Source organism: Rhinoderma darwinii, chromosome 10 (genome assembly GCF_050947455.1).
Source record: "Rhinoderma darwinii isolate aRhiDar2 chromosome 10, aRhiDar2.hap1, whole genome shotgun sequence".
NCBI classification, from domain to species: Eukaryota; Metazoa; Chordata; class Amphibia; order Anura; family Rhinodermatidae; genus Rhinoderma; species Rhinoderma darwinii.
This window is the reverse complement of record NC_134696.1, coordinates 20289950-20311739: the sequence shown is the minus strand read 5'-3', so window position 1 is coordinate 20311739 and position 21790 is coordinate 20289950. Positions and strand designations below refer to the sequence as shown.

The window sequence follows — 21790 nt, the reverse complement described above, 5'->3', positions numbered from 1 at the left end:
CTGTATATAGCCCCCACTGCAGATATAGCCCACCCTTGTAGACAGTGCCCTGCATATATCTCCCCCTATAAATAGTGCTCCACATATAGCCCACCCCTGTATATAGTGCCTTACATATAGCTCCCCCTATAGTGCTCCACATATAGCCCACCCCTGTATATAGCCCCTGCTGTAGATAGAGCCTCCCCCTGTAGATAATGTCACTCCCATTTTTATTAGGATAAAAAAACAAAAAGCCTTTACATACTCGCCTTATTCCCGTTCCCGCACCGTCCGGTGTCAATACAGACCTGTTCTCTTCTGAGAAGGTCTGCTGGGGTTGGACGACTCGAACGGTGTGGTGACATCATCACACTGCTTGCGTCGTTGAAAGGCGCTGATGTCAATCAGCGCCTTTCAATGAGGCAAGCAGCGCAAATAAGTAATCGCGCCGCTTGAGTCATTGAAAGGCGCTAAATGGCCGGGCACAGAACGTACCCGGCCATTCATCGGCTATAGTGCAGGAGGGGGTGGTGGCGGCTGGTTTCAGTGTTGCTGCCGTCCACTCAGAGAGGCAGCAGGCCTGGCGCTCCCCTTAATTGGGGGCCACATTGCCTGCCCCCCTAGCTATGCCCCTGTATTCACCCTTACGTGAATGCAATGTTTCAGCCCCCATGGGCCTTTCCCTTGCTTGAGAAAGGCCCATGGTGGCTGAAACGTTGCATTCACGTATGGGTGAATAAAACTTATTTCACTTTTGATATTTTGTGGAGTTTCAAGTGAAAAATTGCATTTTGTGTGAATGAAATGCAATTGTTCACTTGAAACTACTTGCTGTGGAGCGCTGCCTTCCTTTGTTTTTCTATATATGTGGAACTGGAGATCGGGGTCCAAAGGCTTGCACCCTATGAATTATAAGTAAGGCTATGAGCCTGTAAGTGCTGCTCTCATTGCATTTTCTAGATAGATAGATATGAGATAGATATAGATAGATAGATAGATATGAGAGACAGATAGACAGATAGATAGATATGAGGATAGATAGATAGATAGGTGATCAGAGGCGTAGCTAGGTTCTCCAGCACACGGGGCAAAGATTCAGTTTGGCGCCCCCCCCCCCAACCTCTCCTTCCCCCTCGCCATGTTTGTTTTCTCTACCAATCGACGTGTCATTTCTTTTTATGTAACGCGAACATAAAATTATTTGTACATTTCACAAGCAATATGGTTCTATACACAACACCAGAACCAAGCTCGATACATATATACAGCCCCAGAACAAATACAGCTGTGCAACCCCTGCCGTATAGGTATGTACAGCGTAAAACTACAGCTCCCAGCATGGCCCGAACAATGATAAGGATATGCTGGGAGTCGCTGTTTCACAAAAAATAAATCCTATCATAATCATCTCGCTGCAGATCATACAGTGACTACATTACTGATTAGAGGCAGAATGAACATTTACATAAAGTGACTCACCGGTGACGTCTCAGATTCTAGTTCTTTTTCTCCATCCGGTCCAGACCTCTATGATGACTTCTCCCGGTCACAGACCATTTCTGCAGTTTGCCGCTCACATGTCTTCAGCTTCTCACTTTTCCAACATTTCTGCACCTATAAATAAATATAAAGTTATCATTATACCACACACTACGCCCCTAAATATAATAGCGCCATACATTGCACCTCTAATTATAATAGCACCATACACCATGTCCCACACACACACACACACACTGTGCCCCCTGTAGATAGTGCCTGCCATAGAGCCCCCTGTAGATAGTGCCTGCCATAGAGCCCCCTGTAGATAGTGCCCCCATATAGACCACCCCTGTATATAGTGTCCCACAAATAACTCCCCCTATAGTGCTCTACAGATAGCCCACACCTGTATATAGCCCCCTTTAGATATAGCCCACCCCTGTATATAGAGCTCTACAGATAGCCCAACCATGTATGTAGCCCCCCTGTAGATATAGCCCACCTCTGTATATAGTGCTCCACATATAGTCCACCCCTGTATATAGTGTTTCACAGATAGCCCACCCTGTATATAGCCCCCCCTTGTACATATAGTCCACCCCTGTATATAATGCTCCACTAGATAGTCCACCCCTGTATATAGTGCTCCACAGATAGCCCACCCCTGTATATACTATACACAAGGGTGGGCTATCTGTGGAGCACTATATACAGGGGTGGACTATATGTACAAGGGGGCTATATACAGGGGTGGGCTTTCTGTGGAGCACTATAGGGGGAGCTATTTGTGGGATACTATATACAGGGGTGGGCTATACACAGGGCTGGGATATACACAGGGGGGCTATATACAGGGGTGGGCTATACCTACAGAGGGGGGCTATATACAGGGGTGGGCTATACACAGGGGGGCTATATCTACAGTGATGGGCTATACATAGGGGGGCTATATACAGGGGGAATATATCTACAGGGCTGGGCTATATACAGGGCAACTATATCTACAGGGGGGCTATAGACTGGGGTGGGCTATCTATGGAGCACCATATACAGGGGTGGGCTATATCTACAGGGGGCTATATACTATATAGCCCACCCCTGTATATGGTGCTCTATAGACAGCCCACTCCAGTATATAGCTCCCCTGTAGATATAGTCCCCCTGTATATAGCTCCCCTGTATATAGCTCCCCTGTAGATATAGCCCCCCTGTATATAGCCCAGCAGATATAGTCCCCCTGTATATAGCCCAGCCCTGTAGATAGACACCCCCCGTAGGTAGACCCCACCCCCCCCCCCCCCGCAGATACAGCCACACACTTCTATTACAATTTAAAAAAAAATAAAAAAAAAATTTCAAACTCACCTTATTCCCGCTCCCACGCCGTCCGGCAGCCATGGAGACCTGCTCTCTTCTGCGCAGGTCTCCAGGGGGTTGAACGCGGCGTCTATGAAAGGCGCTAATTGGCTGGGCAGAATGACTTTCCCTGCCAGTCAGTCAGCGCCTTTCATCGACGGAAGCGTCACTGGTACAAAAGGTACCAGTCGCTTAATTCGTGGAGAGGCGCTGAATGGCCGGGCACGGAACGTGCCCGGTCATTCATTGCTTCTAATTGTACCTGTGTCCTTGCGACACAGGTACAATTATAGTGCAGGAGGAGGGGGCGCTGGCGCCCCCCTCTGAACTGCGCCCGGGGCAAGTTCCCCGCCTGCCCCCCCCTAGCTACGCCCCTGTAGGTGATAGATAGATAGATAGATAGATAGATATGAGGATAGATAGATATGAGATAGATATGAGATAGATAGATAGATATGAGATAGATATGAGATAGATATGAGATAGATATGAGATAGATATGAGATAGATATGAGATAGATATGAGATAGATATGAGATAGATATGAGATAGATAGATAGATGATAGATAGATAGATAGATAGATAGATAGATAGATAGATAGATAGATAGATAGATAGATAGATAGATAGATAGATAGATATGAGATAGATAGATATGAGATAGATAGATATGAGATAGATATGAGATAGATAGATAGATAGATAGATAGATAGATAGATAGATAGATATGAGATAGATAGATATGAGATAGATAGATATGAGATAGATAGACAGACAGACAGACAGACAGACAGATAGATAGATAGATAGATAGATAGATAGATAGATAGACATAGATATTAGATGGAAAGATAGATAGATAGATAGATAGATAGATAGATAGATGATGATAGATAGATAGATAGACATAGATATTAGATGGAAAGATAGATAGATAGATAGATAGACATAGATATTAGATGGAAAGATAGATGTTAGTTAGTAATATAGATAGATATTAGATCGATATGAGATAGATAGTTTGACATATAGAGATACTGTACATAGAAAGAAATTAGATCGAATGCAGTGCCTCACGGAGGAACCATACGGTGGCACAGAGTGGCTACAGATTCGTAATACAGAACCATGGGGATTTCTGGTGCCACCACACGTGCCGGAATACTTGGCAGCTTTGCCTTGTACATGGCGCCCTCCTGACTCTGTGTATCGGTCCGCAGTCTTATGAGTCTCCTCATGAATTGCAGAAACAATTTCATTAATTTCTGGGGAGAACAAGGCCTCTACTTCTCACCATTGTAGCTGCACAATAGCGGTGGCTCGTCCTTCTATCCGACCATACAGGTGATATTTATAGGTTTGCCAATAGAATATGATATATATATATATATATATATTACCTCTATCGTCCGTATACATAACCTTACCAGAGCTGCCTGCTTACGCTGATATCCATGAACAGCTGGCAGTAAATCGGAGGCTCCTATTATCTGTGTGCGGGGGGAGCTGAAGATTGGGTTTATCTGGATTTCTCAGCCGGTGCCTTGTTATAGTAAATTAGACCTGTACATATAAATATAGTGTAAAGAGCAGGATGTGGCCCTATAATGAGATCTGGCACAATGCGGCTGTGTAGGGCAATGTCACGACACATAACGCTGTAAATGTACAGCACAGGGATGGCCCAGGCTCAGGAGCTGAACCTGCGTTATCATGAGCGGGTGTTAGCTGTGCCATATAAAATAATCATGATGTTCATCCCGCACAGTGGACGCAGTGGATGGAACGAAAATGGAATAAAAAATGATCAAAAACTTGTATGTACCCCAAAATGGTACCAATTACAACTACAAGTTGTCCCACAAAAACCAAGCCCTTATAGAGCCACGTCTATGGAAAAATATAAATCTTATGGGTCCTAGAATGAGGCAACGCAAAAAAAAAAAAAATACAACTTATCCTGCAAAAAACAAGCCCACTATGTGGACAGAGAAATAAAAAAAGTTATGGCTCTCGGATTGCAGAGATAAAAACTAAAAATAATTCTATAAACCCGTGAAAGCTTATATATATATATATATATATATATATAAAATCATTTTTTTTATTATTTTTTTATTAGTCAAAGTTTCCGTACCAACTTTGGGAAACTTGCCATATTGTTATCTTATTAGACAGGACACATGTTGCTATGGGGATATTTCACTTTATGTAGAATCCATTTCGAAATTCTAGAAGATATATGTTCTAATGTTTGTGTGCACGGTACGCCACTTACCTGCCAAGCCTGCCATGTAGAGATTTCTATACAGTACATCCTTCCCTGTTAGTCTTGTAATTCCCAGTCATTTAAAGGGAGATTGGTAAATGCCATGTGACTGAACTAATCCATTCAAACATGTGTATAATTGGTTTAGTACAGGCACTAATGCATTGTGACAGTGTAGTGTAATGCAGCACCATCTAGTGGAAAGTCTTAGAATTGCGCCATGGTACAAGAAAAGCAGATTGTATTAATACTTCTTGATAAGATGATTATACAGAAGAGTTAGGTCAAGTTTATTTTAAATAAGAATTACATTTTTTAATTTTATGAATTTTCCTTATGGTTGTACCTAAATAAATTCAGGACTCCTTTACCCAGCAGTATCTGTGGTCCGTTGGATCAATTTTCCTTTTGGCTAAAATAAAATAAAATACAGAAAGGAACACAAATACAGCCCTTATTTGAAAGGTGATGTTTAATGTAATTGGTAATGGCCAATTTCACCCTGTCTGGTTTCACCATTCCATAAACCGGTCGTAAGACGTTATCCAATTAGAAAAACTTCTGTTTATTAGGGCTTATCATAGAGCGGGGTCTTATACTCAGGACTCCCCTGTAGTAGCTAGAGTGGAGGACTCAGTATGACCATGGATTACATAGTCACCCATTCATTTGTATGGGGACTATGTAATACCACATTTCTCCTGCAGCGGCCACTGCAGTAGAAATATGTCACTGTCCACATCCTCCCCTGGTGGTAACAGATGATTCCCGGGGTTCCCAGCTGTGGTACACGCCTTAATCAGCCATACCTCCCAACATTTGAATTCTCATTTGCATTTTAAGCCCCACCCATTTCATCCGGGAACGCCCATAAAATTTCCAGAATCTCCCAATTTGGGGCACATTTGCCCCGAGTCATGTAACCTCTTAGTCCAAAGCCACAATTAACATCTTTGAATGTTTCTATATTGTATTTATTGTATCAATTCTAACTATTATGTTGTTTTCTAGCGCTATAAATTCCCAGACAAGGAATGGTGCCACACCCCTCTACTTAGCCTGTCAGGAAGGACATTTGGAGGTCATTCAATATTTGGTCAAAGACTGTGGGGCTGACCCTCACATAAGGGCCTTGGATGGAATGACCTCATTACACGCAGCTGCACAGATGGGTCACAGTACGGTTATTGTTTGGTTGGTAAGTGTAATGTGTTTCGATTTCTTATCAGCTGAAATGTGTCAGGTCCTATTTTTTTATCATTTGGTTCAGGTTTTACATCCCTGTGTCATACACCACCAGATCAGGCCCTACATAAGGCATTACATAGTGTGTGTTTTTCCCAGTTTGTTCCCTAAATTATAACGTTGTAACCATGACAAGGGGGCATCCGCTACGTCTAGAGGAAAGAAGGTTTCACCATAATCCGAGACGGGATTCTTTACTGTAAGAGCAGTGACACTATGGAAGTCTCTGCCACAAAATGTTGTGATGGTCGATTCAATGAACAAGTTCAAGACGGGCTTTGATGCTTTTCTTAAATATAATACAAGTTATAGGTACAAGATTCTGAAGATAGGACGTTGATCCAGGGATTTGATCTGATTGCCTTATTTAGAGTTGGGAAGGCGTTTTTCCCCTAATATGAGACAGTTGGCATCCACCTTGGGCTTCGTTCATATCTGCGTCAGGGTCCCCGTCTGACTTTCTGTCGGAGCTTCCCGTCCAAACGGGACCCTGACTGAAACAAACGGAAACCATAGGTCATTGGTTTTGACGGAATGAATAGCGCAGTCGACTACAGTATTCATTCCATCAAAATGACGGAAACCTTGCACAACTGAGACAAACGGAACATTTGCACCGGATCCGTCACCATTGAAATCAATGGTGATGCAAATGAAAACCTATGGTTTCAATTTGTTTCAGTCAGTGTTTCATTCTGACGGAAAGCTCAGACGGAACGCTAGGGATTAACCCTGACGCAGATAATCGGCTGATGCAGCGAGTGCCGATCAACGAGACATCATTGATCGGCGCTGGTTTGCTTCTTCACACGGAGCTATGGATGGGGACGAACGCTCGTTACTCCGATCACTCGTCCCCATCCGTTATTATCATATCGGCAGCGCATCTCTGTTTAAACACCAAGATGTGCTGCCGACAACGATATTTCACTTTTTTAAAACGATACGACCAGCAGATGATTGAGCGTTTGCTCGTTCATCTGCTGATCGCTGCCGTTTACACAGGGAAATTCTTGGCAACGAGTGTTATATGAACGCTGGGCTGCCCGATAATCGTCCAGTGTAAAACCCCCTTAACTCTTATTTACCTTGGTGTAGTTTGGCAAAGAACTGCTACATTTTTAGTGATTCCACCAGCAATTTCAGACTCTCCGATCAATATACAGTATCTTTTATTGGTAACCCCCATATAGTGCCCAGATAATACAATCATGCAGTGCCCAAAGAACATTAATGTAAGATGTCCAAATACTACCCACTCCAAAAAACGGAAAGGATACAGCTGCCTTTCCATTGGCTTGGGCACCAAGTATTCGATTGGTTGTGAAAGCTCCAAGTGCCTAGGCTTCCCCTTTAATAGTGACAGGTGACGTGCCCTGTGCGACCGGACAGATTGTGCAGCCCCACCGCCAAAAAGAACCCTCAACTGTTCAACTATGAATAGGTTAGTAGTCATATGGAGGTGGAAGTTATGCCTATGCCATTAGTGGCAGCCCAAGGACGGGTACCCTGAGCCATTGCCTTAAGTGGTGTCCATTTGGCCTTTAGTAGACCTAGAGGTGGTAAAGAGTTAGTCACAGTGAAAACTAGTGGTTTGTCCCTGTTCGAAGATGTTCTTTATCCATATTTTTCTTACAGATGAGTTGTACAGATATAAGTCTTTCTGAGCGCGATGCAGATGGAGCGACTGCCATGCACTTTGCTGCCAGTAGAGGTCATGCCAAGGTCTTAAGCTGGCTTCTTCTCCATGGAGGGGACATGAGCACTGATAACTTTGGAGGGTCACCTCTACACGATGCTGCAGAGAATGGGGAACTTGAGGTTTATTTATTTTTATTTCTCGTTGCTTAGTTCTTATTTCATAAACATATATTGAAAAAGTGTCACGTGCTGAAAAGATTTTATCAGTCACTAAGACGTTCTATGAATACATAATACCACAAGTCTGCAGGCGAGTGCACTGCTACAGTCCATAAAATCTAATACGCCATTTAATAGATAGATAATTTTCACTTATTCCATTTTAACTGCACATTCTTCACTTCCTGATCTCAAATATTGAGTTCTGAGTATAACAACTATAATACTGCCCCCTATATACAAGAATATAACTACTATAACACTGCCCCCTATATACAAGAATATAACTACTATAATACTGCCCCTATATACAAGAATATAACTACTATAACACTGCCCCCTATATACAAGAATATAACTACTATAATACTGCTCCTATATACAAGAATATAACTACTATAATACTGCCCCCTATATACAGGAATATAACTACTATAATACTGCTCCTATATACAAGTATATAACTACTGTAATACTGCACCTATATACAAGAATATAACTACTATAATACTGCCCCTATATACAAGAATATAACTACTATAATACTGCCCCTATATACAAGAATATAACTACTATAATAACTGCCCCCTATATACAAGAATATAACTACTATAATACTGCCCCTATATACAAGAATATAACTACTATAATACTGCCCCTATATACAAGAATATAACTACTATAATACTGCCCCCTATGTACCAGAATATAACTACTATAATACTGCCCCCTATATACAAGAATATAACTACTATAATACTGCTCCTATATACAAGAATATAACTACTATAATACTGCTCCTATATACAAGAATATAACTACTATAATACTGCCCCTATATACAAGAATATAACTACTATAATACTGCCCCTATATACAAGAATATAACTACTATAATACTGCTCCTATATACAAGAATATAACTACTATAATACTGCCCCTATATACAAGAATATAACTACTATAATACTGCCCCTATATACAAGAATATAACTACTATAATACTGCCCCTATATACAAGAATATAACTATAATACTGCCCCCTATATACAAGAATATAACTACTATAATACTGCCCCTATATACAAGAATATAACTACTATAATACTGCCCCCTATATACAAGAATATAACTACTATAATACTGCCCCCTATATACAAGAATATAACTATAATACTGCCCCCTATATACAAGAATATAACTACTATAATACTGCCCCCTATATACAAGAATATAACTACTATAATACTGACCCCTATATACAAGAATATAACTATTATAATACTGCCCCTATATACAAGAATATAACTACTATAATACTGCCCTCTATATACAAGAATATAACTACTATAATACTGCCTCTATATACAAGAATATAACTACTATAATACTGCTCCTGTATACAAGAATATAACTACTATAATACTGCCCCCTATGTACAAGAATATAACTACTATAACACTGCCCCTACAGTGAAGGAAATAAGTATTTGATCCCTTGCTGATTTTGTACGTTTGCCCACTGTCAAAGTCATGAACAGTCTAGAATTTTTAGGCTAGGTTAATTTTACCAGTGAGAGATAGATTATATAAAAAAAATAAAGTAAATCACATTGTCAAAATGATATATATTTATTTGCATTGTGCACAGAGAAATAAGTATTTGCTCCCCTACCAACCATTAAGAGTTCAGCCTCCTCCAGACCAGTTACACGCTCCAAATCAACTTGGCGCCTGCATTATAGACAGCTCTTACATGGTCACCTGTATAAAAGACTCCTGTCCACAGACTCAATTAATCAGTCTGACTCTAACCTCTACAACATGGGCAAGACCAAAGAGCTTTCTAAGGATGTCAGGGACAAGATCATAGACCTGCACATGTCTGGAATGGGCTACAAAACCATAAGTAAGACGCTGGGTGAGAAGGAGACAACTGTTGGTGCAATAGTAAGAAAATGGAAGACATACAAAATGACCGTCAATCGACATCGATCTGGGGCTCCATGCAAAATCTCACCTCGTGGGGTATCCTTGATCCAGAGGAAGGTGAGAGCTCAGGCGAAAACTACACGGGGGGAACTTGTTAATGATCTCAAGGCAGCTGGGACCACAGTCACCAAGAAAACCATTGGTAACACATTACGCCGTAATGGATTAAAATCCTGCAGTGCCCGCAAGGTCCCCCTGCTCAAGAAGGCACATGTACAGGCCCGTCTGAAGTTTGCAAATGAACATCTGGATGATTCTGGGAGTGATTGGGAGAAGGTGCTGTGGTCAGATGAGACTAAAATTGAGCTCTTTGGCATTAACTTAACTCGCCGTGTTTGGAGGAAGAGAAATGCTGCCTATGACCCAAAGAACACCGTCCCCACTGTCAAGCATGGAGGTGGAAACATTATGTTTTGGGGGTGTTTCTCTGCTAAGGGCACAGGACTACTTCACCGCATCAATGGGAGAATGGATGGAGCCAGGTACCGTCAAATCCTGAGTGACAACCTCCTTCCCTCCACCAGGACATTAAAAATGGATCGTGGCTGGGTCTTCCAGCACGACAATGACCCGAAACATACAGCCAAGACAACAAAGGAGTGGCTCAAAAAGAAGCACATTAAGGTCATGGAGTGGCCTAGCCAGTCTCCAGACCTTAATCCCATCGAAAACTTATGGAGGGAGCTGAAGATCCGAGTTGCCAAGCGACAGCCTCGAAATCTTAATGATTTACAGATGATCTGCAAAGAGGAGTGGGCCAAAATTCCATCTAACATGTGTGCAAACCTCATCATCAACTACAAAAACCGTCTGACTGCTGTGCTTGCCAACAAGGGTTTTGCCACCAAGTATTAAGTCTTGTTTGCCAAAGGGATCAAATACTTATTTCTCTGTGCACAATGCAAATAAATATATATAATTTTGACAATGTGATATGTGATTTTCTTTTTTTTTTTTTTTTTTTTTTATATAATCTATCTCTCACTGGTAAAATTAACCTAGCCTAAAAATTCTAGACTGTTCATGTCTTTGACAGTGGGCAAACTTACAAAATCAGCAAGGGATCAAATACTTATTTCCTTCACTGTATATACAAGAATATAACTACTATAATACCTCCCCCTATATACAAGAATATAACTACTATAATACTGCCCCCCATATACAAGAATATAACTACTATAATACTGCCCCTATATACAAGAATATAACTACTATAATACTGCCCCTATATACAAGAATATAACTACTATAATACTGCTCCTATATACAAGAATATAACTACTATAATACTGCCCCCTACATACAAGACTATAACTACTATAATACTGCCCCCTATATACAAGAATATAACTATTATAATACTGCCCCTATATACAAGAATATAACTACTATAATACTGCCCCCTTTGTACAAGAATATAACTACTATAATACTGCCCCTATATACAAGAATATAACTACTATAATACTGCCCCCCATATACAAGAATATAACTACTATAATACTGCCCCCCATATACAAGAATATAACTACTATAATACTGCCCCCTTTGTACAAGAATATAACTACTATAATACTGCTTCTATATACAAGAATATAACTACTATAATACTGCCCCCCATATACAAGAATATAACTACTATAATACTGCCCCTATATACAAGAATATAACTACTATAATACTGCCCCTATATACAAGAATATAACTACTATAATACTGCCCCTATATACAAGAATATAACTACTATAATACTGCTCCTATATACAAGAATATAACTACTATAATACTGCCCCCTACATACAAGACTATAACTACTATAATACTGCCCCCTATATACAAGAATATAACTATTATAATACTGCCCCTATATACAAGAATATAACTACTATAATACTGCCCCCTTTGTACAAGAATATAACTACTATAATACTGCCCCTATATACAAGAATATAACTACTATAATACTACCCCCCATATACAAGAATATAACTACTATAATACTGCTCCTCTATACAAGAATATAACTACTATAATACTGCCCACTATATACAAGAATATAACTACTATAATACTGCCTCCTATGTGCAAGAATATAACTACTATAATACTGCCCCCTATATACAAGAATATAACTACTATAATACTGCCCCCTATATACAAGAATATAACTATTATAATACTGCCCCTATGTACAAAAATCTAACTATTGAAAGGAGATAGACTAGGGCAGATGGAAGTCACCCATCTGATACATCACCACCACCCCACCTCCAAGTCTGGCAAATTAAAAAAGCTATGACATAGTGTATCAGGTAGGACTTCCCGTAAACGTGTCAGCGTTTTTTTTACATTTTTGTTTTGTTTTATTTTTACCTATGCTTTTATTATATCCCTGTCAGTAACTCATGCTTTCTTCATATCAGGCGGCACGATCTTAGTGACCAGTTCCCTTTTAAATTAAAATGTAGATATAAATAAATATCAAAAGATCCACAATCCATTGTTGAGTCTCGGCCTTAATATTTCTCCCCCTGGTGGCCAGGGCGGGAAGTGCTAATGTTGTGTATGAAATTCACTGATCGTAATAACCAGTAATTGATAATAACATATGTTTTGTTTCCGTTCTGAATTTCAGTGCTGCCAGATTCTCGTCGTAAATGGTGTTAAACTTGGGATCAGAGACCACGATGGGTACACGGCTGCCGACTTGGCGGAATATAATGGACACATGCATTGTGCTAAATATCTAAGGACGGTGGAAAACATGGTAAAGCTTTATACTGATTGTTCTCCAGTCCATTGTCAAATAGCTTGTACATATAGAGACTGGTACCTTGTTTAACCCCTTCTCAGCTGTAGCTTAGTCATTCATCCGCACAATAAGTAGTGGATTACAGATCCGGAACCTGTAGGTAGAATATCTCCGGTAAGAACCAGATCGGCCAGTATAGATGTGTATCCTCCGCAGAAGTATATCACATGTTATAAGTATTGAATAGAGGATCGGGCCCTACACCAAGGGCCAGGGGATTTTTCTAGCAGGGTGGTCCATAGGCATCGGCGTCTTGTACCTAATAGATATCCAGCCCTGATTATGTCGCTAATGTTTTTTTGTCAACGTTTTTGTTTTGAAGGGTTTTTGCTTATATAAATACGGTATATAGTAAAAATAATAATAAAAAAAAGTTATGCAACTTTCTATTATGCTTTTGTATTTCAAATCTTAACCAATTTTGAGATTTCTGCTTGTTGTCAGTGAATGGAAATATTATTGGTTACATCCAGTGGCTGCAAACCTGTATATATTTAATACTTCTCACATCTACAATGTATAGATCATCTTCTTTTTGGCTTACAGGGGGCTAACAGGCCAACATTGTTAATATCTTTATGTTGGTTTGTGGCTTCATTTTCTATTACCAGAAATATCCGATAAAAAAAAAAAAGTAAGAAATCCGTCGCAACCCCTTTAGGTCTCATGCCCACTTCTGTTTTTCAGGGTGCTCTCCGTTTTTGTCACTGATAGTACCCTGACCCATTCATTTCAATGGGCCCATGCACGCTTCCGTTATTTTGACGGATCCGTTGTTCCGTTCCGTCAAAAGTAGAGCATGTCCTACTTTTGTCAGTGATTCCGTGACCATGGGGTCCATAGAAGTCAATGGGTCCGTCAAAAAAACGGACGGTGCACGGAAAGCTTCTGTGTGCCATTCGTTTTTGACGGATCCGTTGCCCTAGCAACGGCAGGGTGTGCCAAAGTTCACAGACTGGGACACGTGACAAGTTCAAATGAAGTTCAATACCTTCCGTTTTTTTAACGGAAACACGGAAGCACAACGGTGGTTTTAAATTGAAACACAGAACGGACACAGAGTACACACGGATACCAAAACAGACACGCGGATCCGTGAAAAACTGCCGTAAAAGCGGTAATGGAAGTGTGCATGAGGCCTTAATCATCACAATATCTCTCTGGTTTGCTACAATGTATTAGTGCAGGTAAAATGTATCCGTTTGCTTTCCAGTCTGTTTAGCTCTTTAGAGGATTGCCCAGACTGGATACGTTGTACACAACCCTCAGCTGTGGGAAGTATTAGGCTCTGTTTACTCCGTTTTTTTTTCTTCAGATTTTGACCTGCCTGCACTTTCTTGCCACAGTTTCGGCTGCTTTTTTTGTGGCCCTTTTTCACCTGCGGCCATTGAGCGCCATGGGCAAAAAACGCCACAAAAAGTGCTTTATCTGCATCTCATTGATTTCAATGAAAGGTCAGAGGTGGAACCACGGCAAGAAAGAGCATGCCGATTTTTTTTATTATTTTTTTTTTTACCGCGAGTGACTAAAAGCTGCCACGGGAAAAAAACGCCTCCCTTTGAAATAATTTTCTGAAGTTTTTGGCACGGATTCTGACACTGTTTCTGCATCAAAATCAGCGTTAAAAAAAACTGTGTGAACTGGGACTTGGGTCTGTATGGGTTTTAAGCCACCTGGGTGTAAAGAAGAATATTCCCATTTACTGACAGCAAGCAGAGATCTTGAAGCAATATATGAGGTACTTTCTACACTATATTAGAAAGTTACAGAACTTAGATTTGTACAGTGGTTAAAGGGGATTTCCCATAATCATTATTTTTCACCTATCCACTGGATAGGAGATAAATATCTGATAGGTGGTGGTCTGACCACTGGGACCCCCAACCATTACGAGAACCAGCTTACAATGCCATTCCTGGAGCACTAGTATGTATGCTCGACCACCGCTCCATTAATCTCTTTGGCGCTATCTGCGGCATCCCCCTAGAAATGAATGAAGCGGCGGCTGATCACGTGCACTACCGCTCCTTTCCTATGGGAAGTTCAGGAATGGCAAGGTAAGCCCATTCTCGTGATCAGTGGGGATCCCAGTGGTCGGACCCCAATCGATCAGATGTTTATCACCTATCCTGTGGATAGGTGATAAATAATGGTTATGGGAAAACCTCGACTGCGCTATTGGTTCCGTCAAAAAAACAGAACCCTTTCACACTGGTGACAAACGGCAACCATTAGCAAAGTATCCGTCACCATTGAGATCAATGGTAATGCAAACGGAAGCTATGGTTTCCGTTTGCCTTTCCATTGAGGGGTTTCCCGACTGAACACACCCTAATACCATGTTCGCAATCACAGCAAAACCGCAGAAAATATCACATGCTAATTACCCCATTATTATTTTTAAAATGTGCCCCACCGCGGGGGGAGGGTTGTAAAAATTGTGGGTGATTTATCAGCCAATCCAACTTATTATGACTTCTCCGATGGGGCAGTGTAAAGGAGCAATTACTATTTGGAGGGATCTGCTTATATGGGAATTTCACTTTTATAAAATTTTCCGTTTAATCTGTAAAATAATCAGAAACTTTTTATGTCATGTTCTCCATCTATACGCAGGGCTGCTTTCAAAACTCTGATGGTTGCCCTTGGAAACAGTCAGCAGTTCAGCTCCACCCCCACTGTCGAACATGTGACCTAACAACTTAAGTGTAGACCAACATGTTAGCAAATCATACCATCAGAAATACTAAAGTTTTTTTATAAAAAAATATTTAAGCAATTTGTAGTGATTCTGGATCAGGGCGTAAATCATTCACAATTTAGCTTTAGACATGAATGGAGAAGAAAACATCATAGAACTTGTAACCGTGCAAAACAAGTAAAACCAAGTACCTGTATAATTACTCAACTGCTATTTTCCCAGAAACAGCGCCACTCTTGTCTATGGGCTGTTTCTGGTATTGCAGCTCCTACTTATTCATTTGAATGGGGCTGAGTTGCAATACCAGGCTCCACCTATAGATGAAAGCGGCGCTGTTTCTGGGAAAATAGCTGATTATTTTTTTTTTTTTAAATCTCTTAGGACATTTCTCAACGTAACCAATTATTATGAGTGGTGCCATAGGTATATGCATGGGACAGAAGCTGCTCAGACCTGTGAATACATCTGTTCTTAACATAATCAAGCTCGATCTGATTTCCGCAGCGATAGCTCCGTGGGTTATTCAGTTACTATCTCGCACAGGATCCTGCCAGGCATTGGGGAGAGGAAATTAATGATCTGTCCACTGTGTCTTGTGAATAGAATGGAAACTACTTTAGTCCCATGGCAGCAGGCCTGTCATGACTTTCCTGGTACCAGAGACTATTACGTTACATACACATATTACCTGCTGCTGTAAATAATCAGTTTGCACTGTTAAAATGAAGTTTCTCTGCAGCTTTGCAAGAGTAAGCGATTCAGGTAATAGAGGAAAGCAGCAGCCGGGGATCCAAATCCGCTAATCACTCTGTACTGAATACGACCAGTGTGTACCGCCCCTTAAAGGGGATGTCTAGAATTAAAAATAACATGGTTGTCTTCTTCCAAAAACAGCACCACGCCTATCCGCAGCTCAGCCCCATTTACTTTAAGGGTATGTGCACACACACTAATTACGTCCGTAATTGACGGACGTATTTCGGCCGCAAGTACCGGACCGAACACAGTGCAGGGAGCCGGGCTCCTAGCATCATACTTATGTACGATGCTAGGAGTCCCTGCCTCGCTGCAGGACAACTGTCCCGTACTGAAAACATGATTACAGTACGGGACAGTTGTCCTGCAGCGAGGCAGGGACTCCTAGCATCGTACATAAGTATGATGCTAGGAGCCCGGCTCCCTGCACTGTGTTCGGTCCGGTACTTGCGGCTGAAATATGTACGTCAATTACGGACGTAATTAGTGTGTGTGCACATACCCTAGTAAAGCAGTTCTGCAATACCATATACAACCAGTGGACAGGTGTGGCGCTGTTTCTAGAAGAAAGGAGACCTATTTTTCTAATCCTATACAACCCCTTAAATTCTGTGGATGGAAATTGTATAGAGGCCACCAGTGTGATGCTACATTAATCCCCCACAATCATAGAATACAGTGACCATAAAATAAATTGAGCTTCCTATTTTACTCTTTATTCCTTGTATTGAATATAGGCTTAAGGGGTATGAATACTTTTGCAACCATTTTTCTATCTTTATTGCATCTAGAATTAAAAAAATGAAGCAGCTTTGCAAATAGTTTTGATACAAAAAATCCTATCTGTGTGTTTCCATGGTAACAGACTACAAATAAACCCTGTGTAGTCTGATCCTTCAGTCATGGTTTGCTCTATTTTCTCACCTCCACTCTACTGTCTTTAGGTTAATAGTAAGAATGGTCAGAGGGAGACTGGCAGTGGGGGGAAAGGATAAGAATTTCAATGATGAGTATATTAGAAAGTTTTTATTTTTCTATATTTTACAGTTGTATTTTTATTAGTTTGAACTAATAATTTTAGTTCTACAAACGTATTCATTTCTAATACATCTTTATAACAGTCAGATCTCCATTTTTCTGATACACAGCTCCAAATCCCCTGCATAGACATAAATTAAAATAATGGGGGTCCTTAGGAAGGTACTGCATACTGTGTTACTTCATAAACAGGGGAGTTGGATCCAGCGCTGAGAGTGCAATTTCTGTTAAAACGGGAATCTGTCCCCAAGTTTTATTTTGTCTTGGTTAAAATCGTAGCAGAGAAGCTACGAGCAACAGTTAGTGACAGGTGGGTATCGTCCAAAGTACAGAGAAGAAGAAAGATAGGCGGTAGCCTACGCGTTTCAGACCTTCACTAGGTCCTTAGTCATGGCTTAAATAATGGGGGTCCTTAGGAAGGTACTGCATACTGTGTTACTATTGAATTCAATTACTAAACAGTATTCAGTAGGCTCCTAAGCTCCCCCTAGTGGCGGCTGCTGAATTTATCATTTAACTCTGTCTTTGCAGAAGATTTGGAGCTCTGTATCAGAAAAATGGAGATCTGACTGTTCTAAAGATGTATTAGAAATGAATAAGCACCGAATACTGGACCGCTATAAAGATATATTAAGCTAATAATGGGTACAGAATGTTAGACCTAAGGAGGACATGGTATTAAAAGGTGGACATTCCCTTTAAACAGAATCATTAATTATCATCTTTTTAGAGTAGCTGATCGATGGGGGTCATAAGGCTGCCAACCCCACCGATCACGAGAATGGGCTTACCTTGCCATTCCTAGGAGCCCCATAGGAATGGAGCGGTGGTGTGGATGCTCGACCATCGCTCCATTCATTTCTATGGGGCTGCTGAGATCTATCCTGTCTATCCTGTCTATCCTGTCTATCTGTCTATCTGTCTATCATTTCATACAACAGTATAACAAGAACATAAATGGACAAGTTTAAAATAAATTGCGACCTCATTCTCCAGTCGCTGTATTTTTCTAGGGCACCGGATCCTGTAAAACTATTGCAATTACTCCCTTCTGTCAGTGACCTGATTTGATTTTAATTTCTTGATCCTTAAAGGAAAAGTCTGGGCAAAACTGATACAATGTATTATACCTAGTGCAAGGCCTGAAGGGGCGGAGCATGACACATGAATCGAAAGAACACCAAAGTGACCAGCCCTGTGTCATTCTCCGTCCCCTCCGGCACTGCACAAGGCATCATACAGTGTATCAGTTTTGCCTGAAGTGTTCCTTTACAATTTACAAAATTGATACAGTGACTGGTGGATAAGGGGTTGTCCGAGACTTTAAGAAATGTAATGGGCTGCAGGATAATGTTATAAAAAAAAAAACAACAACAATACATACATGTTAAATCCCCTGCTGCTCAAGCACCGACGCTACGGTGGTTCTCAGACGGTTCTTGAAAATCCACGTCATCACTGCAAGAAAAAAAACAAAGACCAACCGGGACCACACGGTGAGTATTTTTTATTTTTATTTTTGTATAACACCTAGCAGCCTATTTAATTTCTTTAAGTCTCGGACAACCCTTTTATACCCGATATCGGACTCCACCCAGTCAGTAATGGGTGTTTTATAAACGCAATAGAGGAGTTGGGGTCGTCTGACATAATATTCCTTATATCCGCTCCTTTCGAGAGCCCCATATAACGGAGTCCTCGAAGAGCTTGTTTCATGAAGACAAACCCCTTGTCCATATGCCAATTTAGGGCATTTAGACATCATAGACCGGGATCCCCCACTTGGGAAACCTCTATGATCTAGAACAAGGAGCCATTCTGGTGTCCGTGAGCCATCCATTTATCATGTGGCTGGTTATTCATATGAATGAACCGCCATGTAATACTTTATTTCGTTGGGGGTCCTGGCTCCCAATAGAAGAGGGAATGTCAAACCCATTAAATGAGTCCTAACAGAAGAAACATATACGACTTTCAGTATACATTAAAAATGGGTAAGCCATTCTTTTTCTATCTTACTCCTATGCTGAGATCACTTAGAGGCCCAAAGCCTGAGGCTGCACTACTGAGACAGTTGCAGTGTTGCCATGGAGACCTTGTGTGGATTCCTATATATATATAATATACACACACACACCTACTCATTGGCGATGGGTTCACAGCATCTCTATGTTTCTGGGACCCCGACCCCGGAGGTGAGGATATGTGGTAAACCCATGGCCATGCTACGTATGGAGTCAAGTGCTGGATTATCAAATTACTTCCTACTAATCCCGCAAGGGAATATTTAGCATGACCTGCCTAGGTAGAGTCGTGTGTTAACCTTAGACCATACTATCCCCCCACCCCCATTTAGTAAAGACACATGACACCGAGGTTGGATGTGAAATGGCCACAGCAGCCGTTTATTAATTTCACAGTTTTATAAAAACAATTTAAATCCGAAACATTCGGATAACTAGTTAGGAATCCACCAGAGAATTCCTCCTAATAATTCACATGACCCAACATGGGTCAGAATCATAAATAACAATTAAACGTTAACATTAACCCGAGCAGAGGAAGTCCTTGAAGCCCCTTCAGATGTTCCTTTCAAGAACACACCGAATTAGCCATCTGCAAACCACCAATTACCTCCAGCCGTAAACCAGCTCGGAAGCACCGTTCACCTCTGCAGATGGCTCCAACCACTAGAAGTCCACTTCAAGGGGATAACACCCGATGAAGCCCTCAAGTGATATACCGACCACTAGAAGTCCACTTCAAAGGGATAACACCCGATGAAGCCTTCAAGTGATATACCTTCTACCAGAAGACCACTTCAAAGGGATAACACCCGATGAAGTCTTCAACCATGTACCTTTTTTGGGGGACGCATACCCCCGATGCGACCCCCCCACCATTTTGTACTGACTGGCCTCAAGGACTCCCCCCGCCACCGCGAAACAGGCCTTGACCACCTTAAGCCTGTGAGTTCCTCCACACCACCACCGCCCTTTCTATGCCTTCTGCTATCGCCAAACTCCAAAGATCAATGCCAACCTCGGTCAGATGAACCCCGTCACTTCTCCAGAAATTCCCCACTCCTGACTCCAAATCCCTATGCCTCACGCAAATGCCCCCGTTCTTTGCCACAAAACGAGACACCGCCCGGTTGACTTTTATGCGAGCCTTATTGACTCTCTCCACCGATCTAGCTAACCGCCAATGCTTTCTTGGGACTATGTCCGACCACACTACCACCAACTTGGGATAAGATACCCACAAACACAACATATCATGTTTGATATCCCGCACCAACTCACGAAAAGGGCGGACTCCTAAATCATTCCCACCCACGTGCAACACTAGCACCTCCGGAACCCTATCAAGCCGCACATATGTCTGGAATTCCGCCAACACCCTGTTCCAAGACATACCTCTAAAACCCAGCCAATGCACAACCGCATCCTGTCGCGGAATGCGCAACTGGCGACCATCCGGGCGGACGTCCGCCCTCAAAGCCACCCAGTGCACGTACGAATGACCCATCAACCACACCAGACAAGGAGGCGAATCTGAAACGGAAAACACAGTTAGGCACCACCATATAACATTTTCAAACATAAACAACAAAATTACAACATATGGGGGCGGACATAGGACTTTAACCTTTTAGACTCCCAACGACCAATACGCCTCACCCCCTCGTCGTCCAACCCCCAGCGCCCCGCTTCCGTTGCTGCGCCAATCCGGAAGGAATGAGATGAATATGAGCCTGCCGCAACCCCCACTGCCGTCAAACATTTTTTAAATACAGCTCCAAACTGAAACCTGGACAAAAACGACCCGTCCTCATGACGTAACAAAGGCAAATCTGGAGACCCCCTGTTTCTCGTAAAACCCCGCATGCACTCCACTGGACACATGACCGACCCCGGGAGAGCGAACAAAACTATCAGTTTACCCTTCCCTACTTGGTCAGTTTTAGATCTACGCAACCATACCTCCAGCCGATCTGCAAAAAGGCTCACCTCCCCAGATCTCAGCCCCCCTGCCTGTTTAGTACTTGGCGACACCAACTCACCTATTCTAAATGCTCCGAAGAACGCTAACGAAAAAGCCAACCGGAACAGATCCATTTCATCTGAAGAACGACATACCGATGCTAATGAACCCCCCAACGAGCCAAGCAAAGCAAACGACACCGGCCTTCTACTATCCGCCTCCACCCTACCTCTGCGCAACCCCTTCAAAGCCTGCGATACCAGAAATTCCTTCGATACATCCCGCAAGCCCCGCAACTTAAGCCCA

The 21790-nt window shown here is 41.7% G+C and overlaps 1 protein-coding gene across 1 annotated transcript in view; it reads left to right on the top strand.

The window, feature by feature from the left end:
- The window catches only part of LOC142661837 (espin-like), a 127614-nt gene that overhangs the window by 32245 nt on the left and 73579 nt on the right, over positions 1-21790 (top strand). The window contains exons 3-5 of the mRNA XM_075839450.1: positions 6103-6289; positions 7975-8157; positions 12826-12957. Coding sequence (XP_075695565.1) covers positions 6103-6289; positions 7975-8157; positions 12826-12957 — 502 coding nt within the window. The remainder of the gene's footprint in view (positions 1-6102; positions 6290-7974; positions 8158-12825; positions 12958-21790) is intronic.